General features: G+C 40.7%; 1 protein-coding gene across 1 annotated transcript in view; it reads right to left on the reverse strand.

Moving 5' to 3' along the window:
* LOC311285165 (sodium/glucose cotransporter 1-like) overlaps positions 1-19053 on the reverse strand; it is a gene marked incomplete at its 5' end in the record, with an annotated part of 49208 nt that extends 30155 nt beyond the window's left edge. The window contains 6 exons of the mRNA XM_084400665.1: positions 6246-6351; positions 6898-7002; positions 7137-7196; positions 8285-8389; positions 13318-13389; positions 18919-19053. Coding sequence (XP_084256791.1) covers positions 6246-6351; positions 6898-7002; positions 7137-7196; positions 8285-8389; positions 13318-13389; positions 18919-19053 — 583 coding nt within the window. The remainder of the gene's footprint in view (positions 1-6245; positions 6352-6897; positions 7003-7136; positions 7197-8284; positions 8390-13317; positions 13390-18918) is intronic.
* Positions 19054-21518: the final 2465 nt, after the last annotated feature.

Consider the following 21518-nt stretch of genomic DNA (forward strand, 5'->3'; position numbering starts at 1 on the left):
CTGCAGCTAGTTACTTCTGTTTGTTAGCTGCCTATATCTAGCGGGAGTGATTATTGCTTGGTGTCGGTTCGTCACTCTTGTTTGTGTTCTCTTACCCAGTTCCTGTGCCAGAGTTTCCTAGTGGAGTTATTTCCTCGATCTTGTCTGTGTATCCAGGCTTCTGGAGATCGTTTGGAGTCCTCGTCATCCAGTCATCAGTCTGCATCCGCGCTGGGTTTATTTCCTGTAACTCTTACTCCCCTGGGATTGTGACATTCTGGTCGCCCGCCTGCTATACGTGGTGTTTTGAGTATTGTCCCTGTTTCTGCCTGTCACCAATAAACTGCTTGCTTGCATTTGGATCTACGACTCTCTTTCTGACAGGATAGAGGAGATGAGACATTTGAAATAAATTATTTGTTCAGACTCAAGTTCATCATTAGCTAGTTACTCCAAATATTTGAATAGAAATACAGCAAACATTATACAAAATTCAAATGATGGGCCTAACAGTAGTATTTTTATGGGTACTGGCACATATTGGTATCCAAAGAAATGAAATAGCAGATAAGGCAGCAAAAGAAGCCATAAAAAACAATGACATCAATTTATCAGTTAGTCTAAGTCAGAATGAAATGAAGAGTATTATTTAAAAAAAGGTTGGCAAAAACAATGGGAATAAGGAGAAAAAAGGAGAATGGTTTCATAGAATACAAAGGAAAGTAGGAGAGATGAGAAGTGCAGGAAAAAACGAGAGATGAGATAATAATAATATCAAGGATAAGATTTGGACACACAAGACTTAAAGGAGCATTTCACCCATGGGAACATTAATCTTTATTGAAAGTGAGTCATACATGTAGTCGAAATGGAACATAAATTTCGAATTTGGTGCCTTCTTGACCGAGGAAAGACAGATAGTAACTTTAGGGTGAATTTGTATGGAAAACAACAATTCCCACAATGCACAACATTGCACAGCTCCGGAGGCAAGCCACTGCCACTAATCCAGAACACCGCCTATGAGGTATCCGCCTATCAGAGAAATCACTCTTCCGTCTACAAGGCTAGCTACCACCAGAGCTTGAAATTCATTTCACACAAAATTTCTAGTTTCTGCAAAATCCGCAGCAGCTGCCTCCTGTTCCTCCATCAGCCTCAGCTGCTCTTCTCTATATTGCGGCTCGTAAAGGTAGCCACGAACATCTGATTCAAGCATCAGACTTTCTAAATCCTCTTGTTCCATATCATATTGAGTACCTTCCGCCATTGTCGTAACTTCACATCTGGCTCCACAGCCCCTGTTAGCTTAGCTTCCAAACAAGATGGTGGATATTGCTTTTAGTTTCTGCAAGTGAAGTCCCACCCACTGATCTGTAATAGGTCTGTAGCGAGAGTGGGTCCCACCCCCTGGAAAAATGAGGAACGAGTTTTTGTAGTCTCTACCCCTCTACAAAGATACGGGACTTCCTGCTTAGAATGACGATTTTTACATCATTATAAGCAGGAACCGCAACACTGAAATCCTTATTTCTTCTGTCTCAGGGGAAAATGAGGGAATAATGCACGACCATTCAAAAATATGACTGGGTTTCTAACGATACAAAGCTTAATGCAAATGGGTGAAGTGTCCCTTTAACAGTACACTTTACAAAATGAGTGGACATAATACAGAAAGGTGTGAATTTTGTGGCCAAGAAGAATCGGAACATGTTGTGCTGTCAAAAATATACTGTCAGAAATATGATACTGAAAGAAGGATTTAAATAAAAAAATCTAGCAAAGATAAAAATGTAATTTATACTAGGAGATATTCTACAAAATAACTCAAAAATCTATATTTTTTAGTATCTTAAAATAACTAATTTGTGGGAGAGGATATAAAAAGGGAGGGGAAATGTAATTCTGATCCACACTTCATACCAGTCGGTGGCGGTAATAAACCATTTTATTGTTTGACAACCACCAATAAAATCTCAAAATAAGAAGTCATGGCACGCAGAGGAAAGTGCAGTTGATCGGTTCATTTCTGTGTTTACTTAAGTTAAAGAAGTTAGAGATCAGTTAAAGTTTATTAACAGCTATTTAGTCCACGTGTGAACATCAACATTTATTTTAAGTATTGATGGATTCTTATTTTTACATAAAGAATTATTATTCATGTGCATACCATAAAACGTTAAGATTTTAGAAACTCATAGAAACCACAACAATGTTTTTGCTGATGAGAGATGTTGTATATAAATAGATTAAGAAAATATATAATATTTTTGGATATTTTTCACGTGGTCTCTAGTAGTTTTATTTAATGTGGATGTTAAAAAAAATGGTCACAGCAGTGTTTATACCTGTGCTGCATGTCATGTCATGTCACCACACATTCAAATGATGATGATAATGTTTGTATGACGTGCATACAATGGAGACCATTTACGTTTAATCCATGTTTTGTTTTAAGCTGCATGTAGGCTATTGTTTCAGAGAAAGGACAAATTGTGATGGCACGGCGCCTCTGAACTTCGATCTCGGAAACGACGTGCCTTGTGGGTTGTTCACATGCCGCTGTAGTGAGTACATATGAAAAAAGTGGTGCACGAATGGCCAAACAACGAACAGTCATCTAGCCGTGTGTCGTCCACAGCTCATTGATCCCAGAGGGGAGCGGAGACTGTTGCACATTGTTCCACAGTGCGACAAATCACCAGCAGCTACAACAGTGGTGACAAGGGCAATGTGTCACAGCACACAGTTCATCGCAGCCTTCCGATGACCCAGCCGGGTCCCCATGCTAACTGCACGACATCACCAACAACACATGAAATGGGCCCAAGATCATCGAGATTGGACCGTGGATGATTGGAAGAAAGTGGCCTGGTCTGACGAATCAAGATTCCTAGTGCATCACGTCTATTACCAACAGAGGCTATGTCACCAGGATGCACTGTTGGGCGGACACAGGCCAGCAGTGATAGTGTGATAAAGTGATAGTGTCTACTACCACTGGGGGTAGGCCACTTGAGTCTTATGGCGGGTACCATACGGTGCCCCATCCCTGCAAGCAGGTCCTTTCTCAGGGGAGTCCACCAGTGAGGAGCATCGTGAGTGGGGTCTGAGTGTGCGGTGCAACTCTTGTCTAGCTCTACGGTTCCTGTGAGGGAATGGCAGAAGACACATGAAAAGGTGTTGCATCCTCGAACCGCAAACTCCTGCCTTCTGGAGATAGAAGACGGGGCTGAGAGTGGCAAGGCATAGTATTGCTCACTGTCAACAGAGCTGCATCTTAGGACCCAGAAATTTCTCCTTTGTTGAAATTGTAGGAACAAAAATAAACTCATTAAAGGATTCTCCACCCGGCCGTCCTCCGGGGGGGAAGGAGCGGTGTGTCCACCGTCTTCTAAAGAGCAGTTTCCTCCATCTCTGGGTTTCCCGTCTCAGGAACACCGCTTTGCCTGACGCTTAGAGGGTCTGGCAAGGACTGGGTAGGGCTGCGTGGCATGAGGCGGAGGTGGAGGCCGCAGATGGGGGGACTGCCACAGGAGGATTGCTGGAAGCCATAATATTTACGGTATAATATATTTATAATATATTTTAAATGTATTAAGTTGCAGCTTCATTACTACTAATTACTAAAATATTAACCCCCTGGGGTCAGCCGTCGCGACCGCCTTTTTTCTTATCAGTGCGAAAGAGACTCAAATAGCTCTGTGCATTTTTGTCATACGTATAAGTGTTATATATGATTCAAAACTGTTAAATGTCTACTTTTATTTGTGTACACTCATAATAAAAACAAAATGTTAAGATTTTAGTGAAATAAAAAAATGTAACATGATGTGCGTTCTGCCATCTCTCTCAGTGTGAAGCATTCTGAAATGCGACAGAAAATGAACTGTAACTCAGCGAACACTTGCCACACAGACATGAGAGATGTGTCTTTAGAAAGCTTGATGTGTCTATTTTCAAATGATATAATTCATATCAATAACAAATATTCTCTGTTTAAGTAATCCATATTAAACCAACGAGAGGTAGAGTTTTTCAAGCATCTGCTCATTATCTCTAATGTGACCACACCCACGTGCGCACAAGCAATTCACTTGCTAATCGTCCACGTGAAGGAACGCAAACCTGTAAACGCCCCCATTACCTCAAAACAAAGGATCAAACTTTTTCATTCTTCTTCTTTTCATCGAGTTTGGAAGACACGCTGTGAGTTTACCTTGGATTTACCTCAGAAGAACACGATTTGAAGATACTAAAATGAATGAAATCAACAGAAACATGTTGAAATATGAACTATAGACTGGTAGGCAACCTTTAAATGCTAAATAAATATACATGTACGACACAAGGAGGTTTTTATGAATATTATAGTGTTTAGACCAATGTTTTCTAAGAAATACTGTGTTTGTGGATATCTGTTCAAACGTAAATGTTTAATGTGGTAAATATAATGTTTCATAGTGAGGAGCGGCTCGATCGTTTCAGTAAACGGTCTCTGCAGTCTCTGTGAGTTTGGGTCACTCGCGCTGTGCATTTGAAAAGCACAACGCGCCAAACATTAGGCTACATGTTTTTACTCTCATCTCATTTCATAACGTCATAACGAATGTTAATCCATACATATGATACTCCATATATTTTTCTCAAGTGTAGTGTGAAGTGTTCCTTTCTAATTATGTATAGTTATATAAGCCGCTTGTTATTATTTTACGCAGCCCTATAAGTATATGCCTACAAGGCACAACAAACCTGGTGTTCTTTATATATATTTTTGGGTTGCAAAATAGCAATTTTAACTAGAAAAATCACAATTAGATTTTCTTCCCCAAATCGTGCAGCTGCTCCTGATATCAGCATGTTCACAGTTGTTTTTGGTTTTTATTTACAGGGACCAGATGCCACTGATGTCCTGCTGACTTAAACATTCACACAAGTCTTTGTACATGAACATGGTAAAATGAAAAAGCAAACACCTTGGATATGACAGGTATGTTGAACAGGAACTTCTCAGGAATGGCACAAAGGTGTGTGACGGTTCACGTCTCTCTGTTTAGATCAGTGTGCTCAATAATGTGCCTTTTTGTCCTTCGTTATGTATCTTTGGATTATGTTGTGTTGTAAATAAATCCAAACAATCAAAAAAGCCATTCTTATAATCTCTCCACATTCTTTGTTCTAGTTCCCTCACAGCCCCACCTGATATGGCCATTAGGGGAGGGTCTTTGTCTTCCCAGGTGTGAAACACATCAATATTCATGATGATTCAAGCCCTCCCCCGCATACACAAAATATGTCTTACAAATTATAAATCAATATATTGTTTTATGTAAATGAGTGGGCAGGATGATTTTCACATAGTTTTGAAGCAAAAATGTTAGGCTATATGATACAATTTTCTAAAGACTTGTGAAAAAAAAAATCAGTATGGGTTTTATGGCCTTTTTTCAGTGACAATTTTTGTTTTTGTTTTTTCACAAACCACGCATAAACGTCATTTTCTCAAAACTACAAACTTTTACATACATGGTGCTCACAGATTATTGTAGCAGAGTTTGTGCTGAATACAGTGTAATCAGACTTTAGCTATGAAAATGTTACAAGTAACAGAAATAAGCACAAATGTCAGAGCATGTCAGAACACCTCCAGGGCAAAACACCTCAGACCCCAGAGGGTTAATGCATATTTTTACATGTTGGTCGAACCACATGTCTTTGGTTTGGCTGATAAATATTTCCAAAAAATAAAAAGATTTCTCTAAAGCTTTAGCAACAGCAGTTTAGCAGCCGCAGGACCATACAAACACTCTCAGCCACAGCTCATGTAAACATTTACAGCTGGCAGGATGATGTCTGATTTCTTATAGTTTATTGGTGGGCTGGTTTGTTCCTGAGATAAACCTATTACACAACAGACCATGGGGTTGACAGAAGTTTAAAGTCACAATGCAGCTTGCCTTGCACAGGCTTATCATCTATTGTCAGAATGGGCAATTTCTCATAACACATACATATCACGCCACAATAAGCATCTCACCGCATGGTCCTACAACCCTGGACTTTACTCTCTGTTGTAGTATAAACTTCAGGGACCATATAAAACAGTTTTTTTGCATCCCTAAATAAAAATAAAATAAAAAATGGAATGCAGGGAAATGGGAGTATAATGCAAATATACTGTATGCAACAAATACCATATATATATATATATATATATAAAATACAATACAATACACTGCAAGTTTGGAGTATTTATATCAACAGACCTGTTACTGTATAAAGAGCTGTAATCAGCAGCAGAATAATCACGGCCAGGTAAATGTTCAGACCCAGAGCCTGGTTGATGAAAATGCCCCCTGCAAACATGTCCCCCTGAGAAGTGGAAAAGGCAGAAAAATAGTTTGAACTGTCCGTTTCAAAACAACGTCTATATCTTTATAATCTAAACCCATTTTAGTCTGAATTCACATGGCAATAAAATATATTTCTTAAGGAAATCACCGCCATTTCAGACCATAACCTGTGTTAGTGAAGACTTTATGTAAAGATTATCAGCAAACTAAATACAGAGGCTGGACAGACAGCACCATATTGTGAAAATGTTGGCAAGTTCCAACTCATTTTTCAGGTAATCATTGTCAATATTCACATAAGGGGAAGAAGCAAATGTAAGGTAAAACTTTATATAAAAAAAAAAATATATATATATATATTTTTTTTTTATATATATATAATTCATTCATAATAATTAACGAAATAACAAAAGGCTTTTAAAATAGTTTTCGATTGAGTGTAGCATGTTACACCACTGATGTTAAAATTTTCTAAAAGTATTGCATGAAAACTACCTCTCAAAGTACCATGTTATTGCCATTTGATACCATTTTCTGTAAGGGCTGAGACAGAGTTTGGACTCACAGAGATTTTGGTGAAAACGTAGAGAATCAGGGACAGCAAAGAGAGATAGATACGGATACGCTGCCCACCAAAGCGTTTCTTCAGGTACTCCGGCATGGTCACGACCTGCAGATAACGCCAACAAAGGACCATAAAAATGATACCACAGAGATAAAGTACACAGTCATGTTGTGTAAATAAGCAATATTTGAAAGATTTGTTCTGTAATGCTGGTTGGAGAGGAAGAAATGTAAGCATACCCCTGCCTTTATGTAGATTGGCACGAAGAGCCATCCCAGAATAATCACAACAAAAATAGCCTGAGAGGGGGAAATTAAAAAGAGACTGTAATTACAGATATTTGATTTGATATTTTCTACACATAATACCATCAGTGTTGTAATTGTTTACTAAAAATAAAAGGGCAACACTTTACAATAGGTTTTCATTTCTTAACATTAGTTTACTACATTAGTTAACAAACTAACAATGAAAAATACTACAGCATTTATTAATGTTAATAAATGCTAATTAAATAAAGTTGTTAATTTCTACTTTTAAAATCAAAAGTTTCATCTGTTAACATTAGTTTTGCAATGTGATCTAACATTAACATTGAACAACTAAAATTAACGACGATTAATAAATGCTGTAAAAATATATTGCTCATAGTTACTTCATGTTAACTAATGCATTGACTAATGTTAACAAATGAGACCTTATTGTGAAGTGTTTGCACTAAAACTACAAAAATTATTTTTATTCATTGAAATTAAGCTGAAATAAAATAAAAGCTACAAACTTAATTAGAATTATATTAGAAATTAGAAATATGCCTTGGCAACTACCTGAAATAAAATTAGTTTAAATTAAAGTAGGCTACTTAAATTACTAAAACTTTAACTGAAATAAAAATAAATTATTAGCTAAATAGGAATATAAAAAAATGACAAAAGTAAATAACTACATGACTAAAACTTTAAATTAAATTAAAATGAACCATGAAAATGTAAAAATAAAAGCTAATTTTAAATATTAACAAGCCCTATAACAATATATATATATATATATATATATATATATATATATATATATATATATATATATATATATATATATATATATAAACATTGGTGTTTAATTGGTTCCTTAATATACAGATATAAAATAATAATTAAAAATCAGTTCTGCATATCTGATATTTTTATTATTCCTTAATTATTAATAAAATATTATTTATAAAAATTGCAATAATATAGTTCAATATACAGTATATGCAAAATGCTTATAAAACATAATTTTTTAATGATCCATATAGTCTTAAATAGTAGGCTAAAACATATTTAATGACACACATCATAATTATTAAATATCATAAATGTAATTATTAAGCTTTTTTTAAACATACATTCCACTCAAAGCCTCCAGTGGCGATACCAGCAGCTGCTCCACTTCCTGCTAGTCCCACAAATTGCCCACTTCCAATGTTACTTGCAAAGAGAGATGCTCCAATCTAAAAAAACAAAAACAATTTTAAGATACTTTAGTTTTGCTTCATATTATATGTATTATTAAACAAACATTTGATATTCAGTGTGAGGGGTAAACCTAACAGAAATCCACATCTAAGTGATCTGCTACCTTTTTGCATGTAAGAAGTGACAAAAGTCATCAGCAAAGGATTGTGGGAAATGAAGCATCTTGCTTCAGAATATATTAACTCTGTCTACTGTTTCAATATACAGTGAGGAAAATAAGTATTTGAACACCCTGCTATTTTGCAAGTTCTCCCACTTAGAAATCATGGAGGGGTCTGAAATTGTCATCGTAGGTGCATGTCCACTGTGAGAGACATAATACAAAAAAAAAATCCAGAAATCACAATGTGTGATTTTTTTAACTATTTATTTGTATGATACAGCTGCAAATAAGTATTTGAACACCTGAGAAAATCTATGTTAATATTTGGTACAGTAGCCTTTGTTTGCAATTACAGAGGTCAAACGTTTCCTGTGGTGGGACGTACAGAGTTTCCTTTTTTTAACAAATTAATGTAATGCTTGTGGGTAATTAGTGTCCAATTATGTGCCGCGAGGGAGTGTATAAAAAAAGGGGGATTCGAATGCACCGGGTGGTCACCGTCTGTGCGTCATTGCCGGGGACCGCTCGTTCCGGTTTGTTCATCCCGTATGCTTTTGAGCATTATGGCTGATGGTTCGTCGTTGGCGGTGGCTATTCATATGCCCTGCCTGCATTCCCGTGCTTTGTGACACGGTGGTATCCTTCTGTGTGTGTGTGCGTGACGTGGATGTGCGCCTAGTTATGAAATGGAGGAATAGACTGTTCGGCAAGGAAACGCTGTTTGACGCTGCTGCTTTGTACCCCGGATTTCTCCTGTGACAACTGAACTCTTTTTATCAACACGTGCGCGCTCGATCTAGGCTGTGTTTGGGTGACGCATGCTCTCCAGCATGGTTCTCGTGATCGCAGTGTTTGGTTTCTTTCTTTTCTTCAACTAGTTCTGTGTGTTTACAGTTTGTGTTTTTTTTGTATATTTATTTTACTATCTTTTTCAGTGTATTCTTTGAATGTTTGTTGTGTAATTGTGTTCTTTATTTGATTATTTTTGTGAAGTTGTCTTGTAGTGTGTTTTGTTTTGCTTGAAGGGTGCAGCGAGAAGGAGATTGAGGTGAATATACACCTAGCTTTGATACCAAATCCTGATCTCCATCATTGTAATGGTTTCATGATGTTCTGATTTATTCATTTAAATGTTTATTTGTTTGTCGTAATTAAGTGTTCTTGTTTGAGATCATTGTGACTTCATTATAGGAGCCGAGGCTTCCGGGCAGGCCGCTAGTAGGCCCTCACGTGTGGAGGTTTGGTCACAAAGTGCTGTGCGTTCATGCTTGAGCTTATTGGAGTGCGTGTGTTGATACCTATGCACAGGGTGGTAAGAGTGATTATAGGAGCCTTGTGCTCACTAAATAGTGTACCTGCCATTATTAAGCCTCGGTCTCCTTTTTGGGTTCACTAGAGCCGTGAATGTCGAGTGATGAATGTTGACCCAGTCTTTTAATGCTGTCTTTTAAGATTGTTGCTTGAATAAAGCTTTTTGTATATTTTTGTATCCACGTCTCCGGCCCTGTGTCCTTTTTGTGGGTTATTAAATTCATGAGTATTAATATTTCCCTGTTAAACAGGGTGGCGTAGTCGTGCATTTGTAGAATTAGTCTGTGAGTTGCTCCCCTTGAGCGGCGCCACGCTACATGTAGTTTTTCACCAGGTTTGCACACACTGAGGGATTTTGGCCCACTCCTCCACACAACACAGATCTTCTCTAGATCAGTCAGGTTTCTGGGCTGTCGCTGAGAAACACAGAGTTTGAGCTCCCTCCAAAGATTCTCTATTGGGTTTAGGTCTGGAGACTGGCTAGGCCACGCCAGAACCTTGATATGCTTCTTACAGAGCCACTCCTTGGTTATCCTGGCTGTGTGCTTCGGGTCATTGTCATGTTGGAAACCCCAGCCTCGACCCATCTTCAATGCTCTAACTGAGGGAAGGAGGTTGTTCCCCAAAATCTCGCAATACATGGCCCCGGTCATCCTCTCCTTAATACAGTGCAGTCGCCCTGTCCCATGTGCAGAAAAACACCCCCAAAGCATGATGCTACCACCCCCATGCTTCACAATAGGGATGGTGTTCTTGGGATGGTACTCATCATTCTTCCTCCAAACACGTTTAGTGGAATTATGACCAAAAAGTTCTATTTTGACCACATGACTTTCTCCCATGACTCCTCTGGATCATCCAAATGGTCATTGGCAAACTTAAGACCGGCCTTGACATGTGCTGGTTTAAGCAGGGGAACCTTCCGTGCCATGCATGATTTCAAACCATGACGTCTTAGTGTATTACCAACAGTAACCTTGGAAACGGTGGTCCCAGCTCTTTTCAGGTCATTGACCAGCTCCTCCCGTGTAGTTCTGGGCTGATTTCTCACCTTTCTTAGGATCATTGAGACCCCACGAGGTGAGATCTTGCATGGAGCCCCAGTCCGAGGGAGATTGACAGTCATGTTTAGCTTCTTCCATTTTCTAATGATTGCTCCAACAGTGGACCTTTTTTCACCAAGCTGCTTGGCAATTTCCCCGTAGCCCTTTCCAGCCTTGAGGAGGTGTACAATTTTGTCTCTAGTGTCATTGGACAGCTCTTTGGTCTTGGCCATGTTAGTAGTTGGATTCTTACTGATTGTATGGGGTGGACAGGTGTCTTTATGCAGCTAACGACCTCAAACAGGTGCATCTAATTTAGGATAATAAATGGAGTGGAGGTGGACATTTTAAAGGCAGACTAACAGGTCTTTGAGGGTCAGAATTCTAGCTGATAGACAGGTGTTCAAATACTTATTTGCAGCTGTATCATACAAATAAATAGTTAAATCATATATTGTGATTTCTGGATTTTTTTTTTATATTAAGTCTCTCACAGTGGACATGCACCTACGATGACAATTTCAGACCCCTCCATGATTTCCAAGTGGGAGAACTTGCAAAATAGCAGGGTGTTCAAATACTTATTTTCCTCACTGTAACTGGCAATACAGTCACCATAATGATAAGCTATAAAAACTGCTTCTTGTGCACAACCTGAGGTGTAACTCAAACAATAACAATTGGAACAATGAACTTTGTAATAACAAATAAAACGCTTCAAACTTTCGTATAAAGTGATAACTTTATATCATGGACCAAAGCATGATTGCTCCATAAATACTGCATGAGAAAAGCAGCTGTAATGAATTGTGGGTCGCATTGGGCATCATAGCATTATGGCCCCACATAAGATTTAATTCACCCTATCATCATATCAAGGTTCTGAAATGGAGGGGCAGTTAGGGTCATTATCAGGCCATATCAGTAACAAAGTAAAACTAAGCTAAAGTTTGTGAACAAACTTTGATGTTGGCTTGATAAAGCCAGGCCCACAGCGCGCGTACACTCTGCTTATTAAACACACAGGAACACAATCATGCCAAATATTTAAAATAAAAGGATTACAATGTAAAAGATTATTATTGTGTACATAAAGATATGGTGGAATCCGGATTGTACCGTAGATGGTCTGCTTGCGCACTTTTATCTCGCGCACAAGCAGATCCGTTTACTCTCTGGAGATGGCTTCCGTCTTTCCACTATCAAATTCCGTCATGTATTTACTGTACATTATTAGAGCGCAACTGGCATTTAAAGAGAATGGGAGATGAGACTCTTAGGGCCCTATTTTAACGATCTGAAACGCAAGTATCAAACGCGAAACGCAAGTAACTTTGTGGGCGGATCTCGACGCAAATCTAAAATGGGTTGGTCTGAAGTAGCTACATTGCTCATAGGTGTGGTTTGGGCTTAACCAAGCGTGCCGCACAAGCCCTGAAAAGTGAAGCCAAAACGTCTCGATCGCCCCCCGGTGACTGGTCCTAGTAAAGGTCATAAGCCCCGCCTCCCCGTGTTATTCAACGGGACGTGAGACCAACTAAACAATTAAATTACACTTAAAATATCTTTTTTACAAAGGTGGTTTCTTTCATTTGCTGTCGTTTTTATCACACTGATGTAAGTTCAAGTGCCTGTTTCAAAAATAAGTTGGTTTTTAGTTAGTTACATGATGCGGTGGTGTAACGTCATGATTGACAGCTGTGATTGACAGGTTATCTGAGCGAAGTAGTCACTGAAGCACGGACATTTTTTTCGGGATCTTCGGAGGACTGAGGAGATTGTATTTACTTTATTTTAACAAGCCTCTTGTCGTACTGCAATCAATTTTTTTAAAAGTGTGCAGAATGCACTCTCCCTGAGTGCATTCTGCGAGAGTGAGAGCAGAGCGTTGATTTCGCAGCTTTACTTCCTGCTCACTACTGCGCAGGTCTGGTCCCGTGATCGCTACTGCGCAGACTCAAGTTCCAATATGTCAGCGCCATATCGGCACACTGGTGGCTTCAGTTCTCATCAATGGAAGAGAGCGAAGGGGCGTCGTCCATCTTTTTACAGTCTATGGGCATAACGTGAAATAAACCAATCAGAGCATAATTTCACATTCCCTTTAAAGGGATGGTTCGGAGTAAAATCAACCTAGGGCCAAACACCCCCCAGAAACCTTTTTCCCTTGGTTGAACATTATTAAATTTAGAACTTATTTAGAGAAATCAGCTGGGTGGCTTAGTGCAGGCGCTAATGGATCCTATGATGTATCTCGTAAATTACGCCACTAATAATAACCCAGAATGGTACCAAACTTCTACAGTAGGCTAGTACAAATAGGTTCTGTACTCATAAATACGAGGCATTGGAAAGTTTGTAAGTACATCAGGAGTTTATTTAAACAAAACAAAATGCTTTTAAGGTTTAAAGCTTGGTCATCCACCATCAAGGTCCATTTCCTTACCGGCCACCACACCATACTTCTGCCAGCCAGGAAAAAGCCTCCTACTGTGGATCGATTTGTCCGTACCATTGCCTTTGAACAAAAAAAAAAAAGAATTCAATTTAGCATATGAAAAGTTCCAGAAACTAAACATTTTAGACAAAATCACATTTGACTTTATATGGTGTCATACCTGCTGACACATTTCTTAAAGTGTTGATGGATTGGCGTTCAATGGCCTTGTTAAAAAAATTATGCCAGTAATATAATGCCCTTAATTAAGATACATTAAGACTGTACCAAAAATTCATGAGTTGATTTGAGAGTATTGTAATGTACTGTATGAAAATTGTTAAATAATTTAGTAATAATAATAAATAAAAAAATAGATAGAAGTATCTGTCACGTCTTGTTTTGGTTCATGTTTCATGTCAGTCATGTGATTCCCTCTGTTAGTAATGTGATCCTGCCATGTGTTGCCCATGTGACTGTGTCATGTTGTCATTGGTTCATTGTGCACAGGTGTCCCTTGTCTTGTCATTAGTCTTGTGTGTATTTAAGCCCTCATGTTTGCCACGTGTCCTTATCAAGTATTGTTTCATGTTGTCAGGACTTGAGTTTGATCATTGCACTTCCTGCTTTGTCTCTTGGTTATGTTTCCCTGTATATTTCCACAGCACCACAGCTGTGCTGCATTTGTAATCAGCGCTACTGCGCACCTATCTCTCATCTGTTTCTTAATTTCCTCGCACTTTGTTTCCTGGGAAACCACAGCACTATATCTCTTTAGTCTGCGCGCTGTTGCGGAAGCGTCAGCATTGCTTATGCTCCACTCTAACTTCTTCTCTAGACAATATCTGCCCTCTCTCCTCCAGCCCTGCACGCGCTACTCCCCCTAACCCCTGGTTATCTGAGGTTCTTCGTGAACACCGGACCGAACTCAGGGCAGCGGAGAGGAAATGGCACAAATCAAAAGACACATCTGACCTGAGTATGTATAAATCTCTCCTCTCTTCCTTTTCTGTTGATGTTCATGCTGCAAAATCTTCCTACTTCCACAACAAGATCAACAGCTCCTCCAACACACGATCACTCTTCAAGACATTCAACTCTCTCCTCTGTCCACCTCCACCTCCACCCGCCTCCTCTTTAACAAAATCACTTTCCAGAACATTCTCATTCACAGTTCCATGCTGGTGGAATGCTCTCCCCACCCTCAGCCGGAATGCAGAATCCCTGGCAACATTCAAAAGATAACTGAAAACCCTTCTCTTCCGTGAGCACTTATCCTCATAAAAAAAAAAACTTTCCCTTTCTTTTATATCCTACCTTTCCTTTTCCTTTATGTCCTCGCTTATGCTACTCTGAACAATGACTGAACTTCGTATTTTGAGCACTTCTTGCGTTGTTTTTTGCCTCTTCACGATGACTTGCTTAATTTAGTCCTAATTTGTAAGTCGCTTTGGACAAAAGCGTCTGCTAAATGACTAAATGTAAATGTAAATGTACTCTCATGTTGCGTAAGTTTAGCTTACGCTACGGGAACCCCATGTAAAACGCTGTGCGTGCGAAATTCCCAACAGTAATGTCCCAAGGGCAGTGTGCCCGGGGCTCATATCAGTGGAATACACACAGAGCGGTAGACAGGGAGGGACGACTCGGTAGATGATAGGTCGCACATATATACAGTTATGGCAGTACCTCAACCTTATAACTGCATAAGCCCACAGGACGTTGCAGCATATCAACAGTCTAATCAAATTGAGTTGGGTAGACAGTGTTAATATGGTACATCAGACTGAGAACAGCCTGGCCTGTAAGGCAGGCACTTCTAGGTTATAAAACCTTATAAATGTAGACAGCGAGGCCCAGCCTGCTGCCATGCAAATATCATGAAGTGATACCCCACTTCTCCATGCCCACGACGAGGCCATACCTCTAGTCGAGTGGGACCTAAGCCCCAAGGGACAATCCAGGCCCTTGGAAGCATAGGCTGACGCGATAGCATCCACTATCCATCTGGACAGGGTCTGTTTCGAGATGGCCAGCCCTTTGGCGCGGCCACCGAACGAAACGAAAAGCTGCTCTGTTTGCCTATAGGCGGCAGAGCGTTGCACATAAATCCTTAAAGCCCTCACTGGGCAAAGGAGGTTAACCCCAGCCTCCCTGTCGGACGCAGGGAGTGCCGAAAGGGAAATGACTTGCGCTCTGAATGGAGTCGCAAGCACCTTCGGGACGTAACCATGCCTTGGTTTGAGGATAACTTTAGAGTCGTTAGGCCCAAATTCCAAGCACGTAGCGCTCACTGAGAGCGCGTGCAGGTCGCCCACTCGCTTTACTGAGGCCAGCGCCACCAGAAAAGCGGTTTTGAAGGACAGGTACTTTAGTTCCACCGCATGTAATGGTTCGAATGGTCTACCTTTCATGGCCTCGAGGACCGTGGAAAAGGTTCCACGCTGGAACCGAGGGTGGTCAATGAGGGTTAAGCCTCCTAGCACCCCTGAGGAAACGGATTATGAGGTCGTTCTTTCCGCAGGCTTCGCGAAAGCCGCTATAGCCGCCACATACACCTTGAGCGTGGATGGGGTTCTCCCGCTGTCCAGCAGCTCTTGCAGGAAAGAAAGCACCACCGCTACCTCACCACTTAGCGGGTTAAAGTCATGAGCTGAACACCATTCGGCGAACACTGACCATTTGGATGCATAGAGCCGTCTAGTAGACGGAACTCTAGCCTGCATGATCGTGTTCAGCATTCTTCTTCTCACCGTTCTTCGAGCGGGCGGTTGTTTCTTAGCACGGCCTGCTGCAGAACTGGAACGCCGCGGCAGAAAATGTCTCATGGCCTGAGATGTTTTCTGCACCTCCAAATAACGTTCTGCGAAGCCTTTAACTGAGGGACCGAAGAGACCAGTCGGAGAGATAGGAGCATCGAGGAAGGTGGCACGGTCGGATTCTGACATGTCGGACAGGGTAAGCCACAAGTGACGTTCTGTGACGGTTAAGGAAGCCATGTTGCGGCTGACGGCCTGGGCGGCGGCTTTAGTAGCTCTGAGTACCAAGTCCGTCGCACTCCTCAAATCCGACACACACTCCTTAGTTGGTCCAGCCTCATCCAGAGAGCGGAGGAGGTTGGCCTGGTGGATCTGCAAAACCGCCATGGCGTGCAGTGCAGATGCGGCCTGACCGGCGGCAGCGTAGGCGTGACCGATCAAGGCTGACGTGGTCCTGCAGGCTTTGGTGGGCAGAGTTGACTTGGCATGCCATCCAGCGGAGGGCGGACACAAGTGCGCTGCTACTGCTTCCTCAACCGGAGGAACATAGAGATATCCTTTGTCTCTCGCGCTGTCGACCGCAGAGAGCGTGGAAGAGACAGAGGATCTCAGCCTGGCCGAGTACGGGGCTCCCCACGATTTGGAGTGCTCGTCGTGAAGCTCGGGGAGGAAGGGAGCGGGCCTAGAAACAGGTGCAGAGCGGCGTCCTGTCAGGAAGCAACCGTCCAACCTGTTGGGCGCAGGCTCCTGGCCCGTGGTCCAGTCAAGGCCGAGGTCTTCGACGGCCTTCGAGAGAAGGCGGAGAAGCTCAGCGTCAACCGAGGCCCTCACGCTGGACTCCTGTGTCGACGGGGTGGGGTCAGGGATAGAGCCCGACCATTCCTCGCTCCCGGACGCCAGGAGAGAGCAGCTGTCCTCCTCCATAACATCCCTTTCTGTCGTCTCGACCGCAGCGGGGCGCTGGCCGTCGAGGAAAGAGACGGGGGACTCCAAGAAGGAGGCTCGCGGGGACGCCGCCGGCGAGTTCTCTTTCACCGAAGGTTCTGGTGGCCTTTGAGAGCAGCGCTTTTTACGGCGCGGCCCAACAGAAGGCATGGGGGAAGCGGACTTAATGCGAAACAAGGCCTGTCGAGCCCCCAGGGTCGAGAGAGGCAGGGATTCGCATTCCTGGCAGTCGCCATCAGCAAGCGCGTGGTCCGCATGATCCTTTCCCAGGCAGGAAGCGCACAGCACATGGCAGTCCCCGTCGCTGAGAACGGCTCTGCATGAGCCGCAGGACATGGTTGGCATTTAAAAATGCCTTTGCTCTTTTAGGAAACGCGTGTGTCGCAGCAGCGAACACACACAAAGCAGTGGAAAAAGGATATGGGCGGCGGATAGCACAGCAGGTAAAGCGAGCGAAGGCGGCAATCCGGCCGGCGTCCTCGAATCTCGAGCTCGTCCTGCTGAAGGCTTTTCTACGGCGCAGCTTCTTCCCAGAGATCCAGCGAAGTGAAGTCACTCGCTGAAGGAGACGAAATCATTGTGCAACCCGCGTGTGGGATATTTATAGGCTCAAGGCCACACCCATTTTGGCGGGTCATGACGTAGCGCGGGAAGGCTTCCCATTGGCGCTGGAGTCATGCCAAGACGCACTGAAAGGTTGCAGCAGTTGCTGCAGAGCAGCCAATAGGCGCGCAAGCTGTCTTTCCTATGTCTGCCTGCTGCAGCAAATGCGTTTTACATTCTGGAAAATTAAGGATAATTTTCTTGCTTCAGTATTCTCGAGAAAAGGAGTTTTCCCGTAGCGAGAGTACTCTCATAAGAGAACTCAGTACAGCTGGATGATGCCAATGCGTGTGAACATTCAAATCTATAAAGAGTTTACCAGTTCCCTGTCTCCTGTCACTCTTCTTACCGGTGCCCCATAGTGATGAGCATTCACCTACCTATATTAAAACCCTACAGTACGCAACAGCGTTTTCGCTGATCCATGTGTAAACGTACCCTAAGTTATGTTTGTTGTTTGTATTTCTGCTTGATTCAGTTTTCTTGTTCGAGTTTGTCATTGCGTCTACCTTGTTAATTAGTTCTGTTCTCCTCTGTTCCCTGCCGTTTAGTTTCTATGGTTACAGATTGATTAAAGTCCTCAGTTCAGGTGTGTATTGTTGAGTTATCTCATTTAGTCTATAAATTCTCTTATGCCGAGTTAACACTGTACGATTTTCAAAGTAGTCGGGTCAATGTTCTTTTCACACTGCACGACTATCTGGGGTTACATTTACTTGCTGGTGTGTGCACACCTGATTCTTTCAGATCGCGTCTTTGATAATTCCCACTGCATGATTGTCACTCACGTGAACAATTTGCCTATGATTTCGGCATTTGTCGGTGATCTCACAAAACCTGACATCGAGCGAAAATAGGGCCTAAAATCATTCAGTGTGAACTCGGCATTAGTTGCTCCTCTTTATTTGTCTGGTGTTAGTCTAAGTTAGCTGTACAAAGTGGTTACCTATTATTCTCCTGTGTTACCTGCATTTTCCTTGTGGATTATAATAAAGAGTGTTTTGTTTGGACTCCTAGTCTTCGAGCGATTCCTTACAACCACAGTACGAGAATAGAACTAATTAACAAGCTAGAACATGACAAGGAAACTGATACAAACAGAAATACAAACAATAAACATGACTAAAACAAACTCAGAATTTGACTATTATATTATATTATTATACATTGCAAAATCAGCCAGAATCATCATTCTTTCTTCAGACTTATCTCACATAGTCCAAGCCCCTGTAGATTTATATGTTGACGCAAGGTCAACAAGTCAATGGAAAATGTTGGTGGATGTAAACTGCTGGCCACTTACCCATACTCCCACAGCCAGAACCACCAAAAAATATAGAACAATCACCGAGATGTCCGCAGGATTGTTAATATGAATGGTGACATTTCTTCTGCTCTCATTGCGGAGATAAGAGAATCCAAAATAACCTTCCCCCATTTTGATGGTGTTTGCAGGGCAAGTGGAGCACCACACTGCGTCCCTCTCTGACACGATGTTAAGGAGACCTAACTCAAACGTTCACCTGCAGGTGTGAGACCGTGTGTGTGCACGCTTTCACTTATACGTGTGCATCTATAGATGGGAGTGACCTCCTCAGAGTTAATTATAAAAGTGTATTTGTGACTTACAGCTGTTAAAATCTGAGATTGAGAATCATTAATGATCAACTTATATAGTTCCTGTAAAGTGTTAAAGCACATTTCATCAACCACATCACCTGCATCTTAATTAATGGGTTTCATTGATTCAGCTAAAGATCAACTACTGCAATTTATGGTCCAGACATTAGTCTACACACTGTAACACTGGTTATAAGGACACCCTGATGTACAAAGTGGCATTGCAGCTTGAAGACAAAAGAAAGTGAAAATGGCTGATGAAACATCAAACAAAATTTTGCATACTGGGCTCCAACCCTACAGATGGATCAGTTAATGGATATGAATCACCCTTCCACCCTGAAGCGATACAACTGGCAAAATCTATTCTGTTCTACTGAGAAAGTTGTAAAGGATAGCTGCTCCGTGCTTGATTAAAAATGACTGAAAACTGATTTACAGTGTAGGCCTATTTATTCTTAATCATGAAAATATGTAAATTTATATAATTTATTGTTAGGGGTTAACAGTTTAGGACCCAAGGACCAGATGTTTGAAAGAAGACACGGAGTCAGAATTATAAAAAATTTAAGAAAAGTTTTATTGAAGATAGTTTGCAGTTTCATGAGCAGAAGTCAGCTTCAAGACTCACACAGGAGTTCGTAGGCCACCCCGCTTACAGTTACAAAGATCACAGTAGTTATTATGAGTCAAAATCACCATAAAGTGCCTTTGAGACTTCACAATTTTCCATTTAACTTCATATGTGTTGTATTAAGGAGACATTAGGCTGTTAGAAATGCATATTGGTCAAGCTCCAGCACTTTTTATAAATTAAATGTAAGCTGACAATATACGAGCAAACCATAAAATATGTCCACCCTGTCATGGACAAATTCATAGTAGAATAAATACATTTTCATTGCATAGTGATTATAAAATGTAGATATAATCACTATGCATATAATATAATGTGTCCCTTTCCCAACAAAACATTTTAGTTAATGGTAAAAGTATTTTGATAATAATGAAGTTACTGCTTAAATATGTATTGCCCAATAAAATATGCGATAGTTGCACATTCTATTCTAAATAAAATCTAACAACAATGATATTTAGTCAAACTTTAAAATAATACTAACTGGCCCTCATTTGTTTATTAAGAAATCACACACAAGGTTTTGTTAACTTGTTAAAATAATTTGTTTATTTTCATCATAAAAGTTGAACATGACAACAAAATTACAGGGTGGAACTTGGCATGACAGGGTGTACAAATGCTTTAATGGGTGAACTAGAATGGGGGAACATTAGAAAAACAACAGGAACTTCAAGAAACCCTTAACCAATATAGAAGAAGGAGAAGCCTGGCTCAGGCTGATTTTCAGGAGTTGCAAATGTCCTCCCTGTCATGAACCATGTCCACCCTGTCATGGAAGGCTTGGTGACAGGGTGGACATTTTTGGGCTAAAGTTAGTATTTAATGAGCACATGGTGTACAGCAGTTAGAAAAGTGATTCACTGTTAAAGCTGACTGTGCACTGTTTAAAATATATATTTAGAATTTCTGAAAAGTTTTTATATTAATTAATATTTCACAATGACAGATGAATGACAAGTTAAGCTTGACAACACACAACTACAAACACAATATGATGAAAATTAGGAAATATAAGAGTAGATACTTACTGTGTGTGTTGCAGATGTCCACTGAAGAAAGACCAAATGGCGAAGGGGATGTCACTGAGTACATCAGTTGGTTTCTTAAAGGGGCATTTACCCCATAATGACAGGGTGGACAGCAATTTCAGGGACAGATGCAAAATGCTTAATATTATTATGAAAATAAAATATAAATAATCAAAATGACTTGTTTTATTAAATAACTTGCTGAGGACAATAAGTATTTATAGTTAAAAAGTATTTTAATTTTATGTCATTTAACCACTTTTTACACTCACTGAAGTTAGCTGAGCAGCGTGTGGGACATGCCAAAATCACATACATCCAATCAAAGAAAATGGTATAAAATCAGAAAAACACATTTCAAGAGACGTATCATTGTACTTGTATGTGTGTAAGTGTTAGGCCATTTATAATAAAACCTCAGAATTTCATTATTTTGCATTATGTTCATGATGACTTAGCGATTCTCCAAACCAAAGGCACTTTATAGTGATATTGACCCTTATACCATTTCCAAGGTCTAAGCTACGTCATTGCTTACAGGTTGAATGATTCTGATTGGCTAAGAAATTGATAAACAAAGTAATTTTCCACACATAAACAGATAGACAGAAGCAT

The sequence above is a fragment of the Rutilus rutilus genome (genome assembly GCF_951802725.1).
Source record: "Rutilus rutilus genome assembly, chromosome: 25".
Taxonomy (NCBI): Eukaryota; Metazoa; Chordata; class Actinopteri; order Cypriniformes; family Leuciscidae; genus Rutilus; species Rutilus rutilus.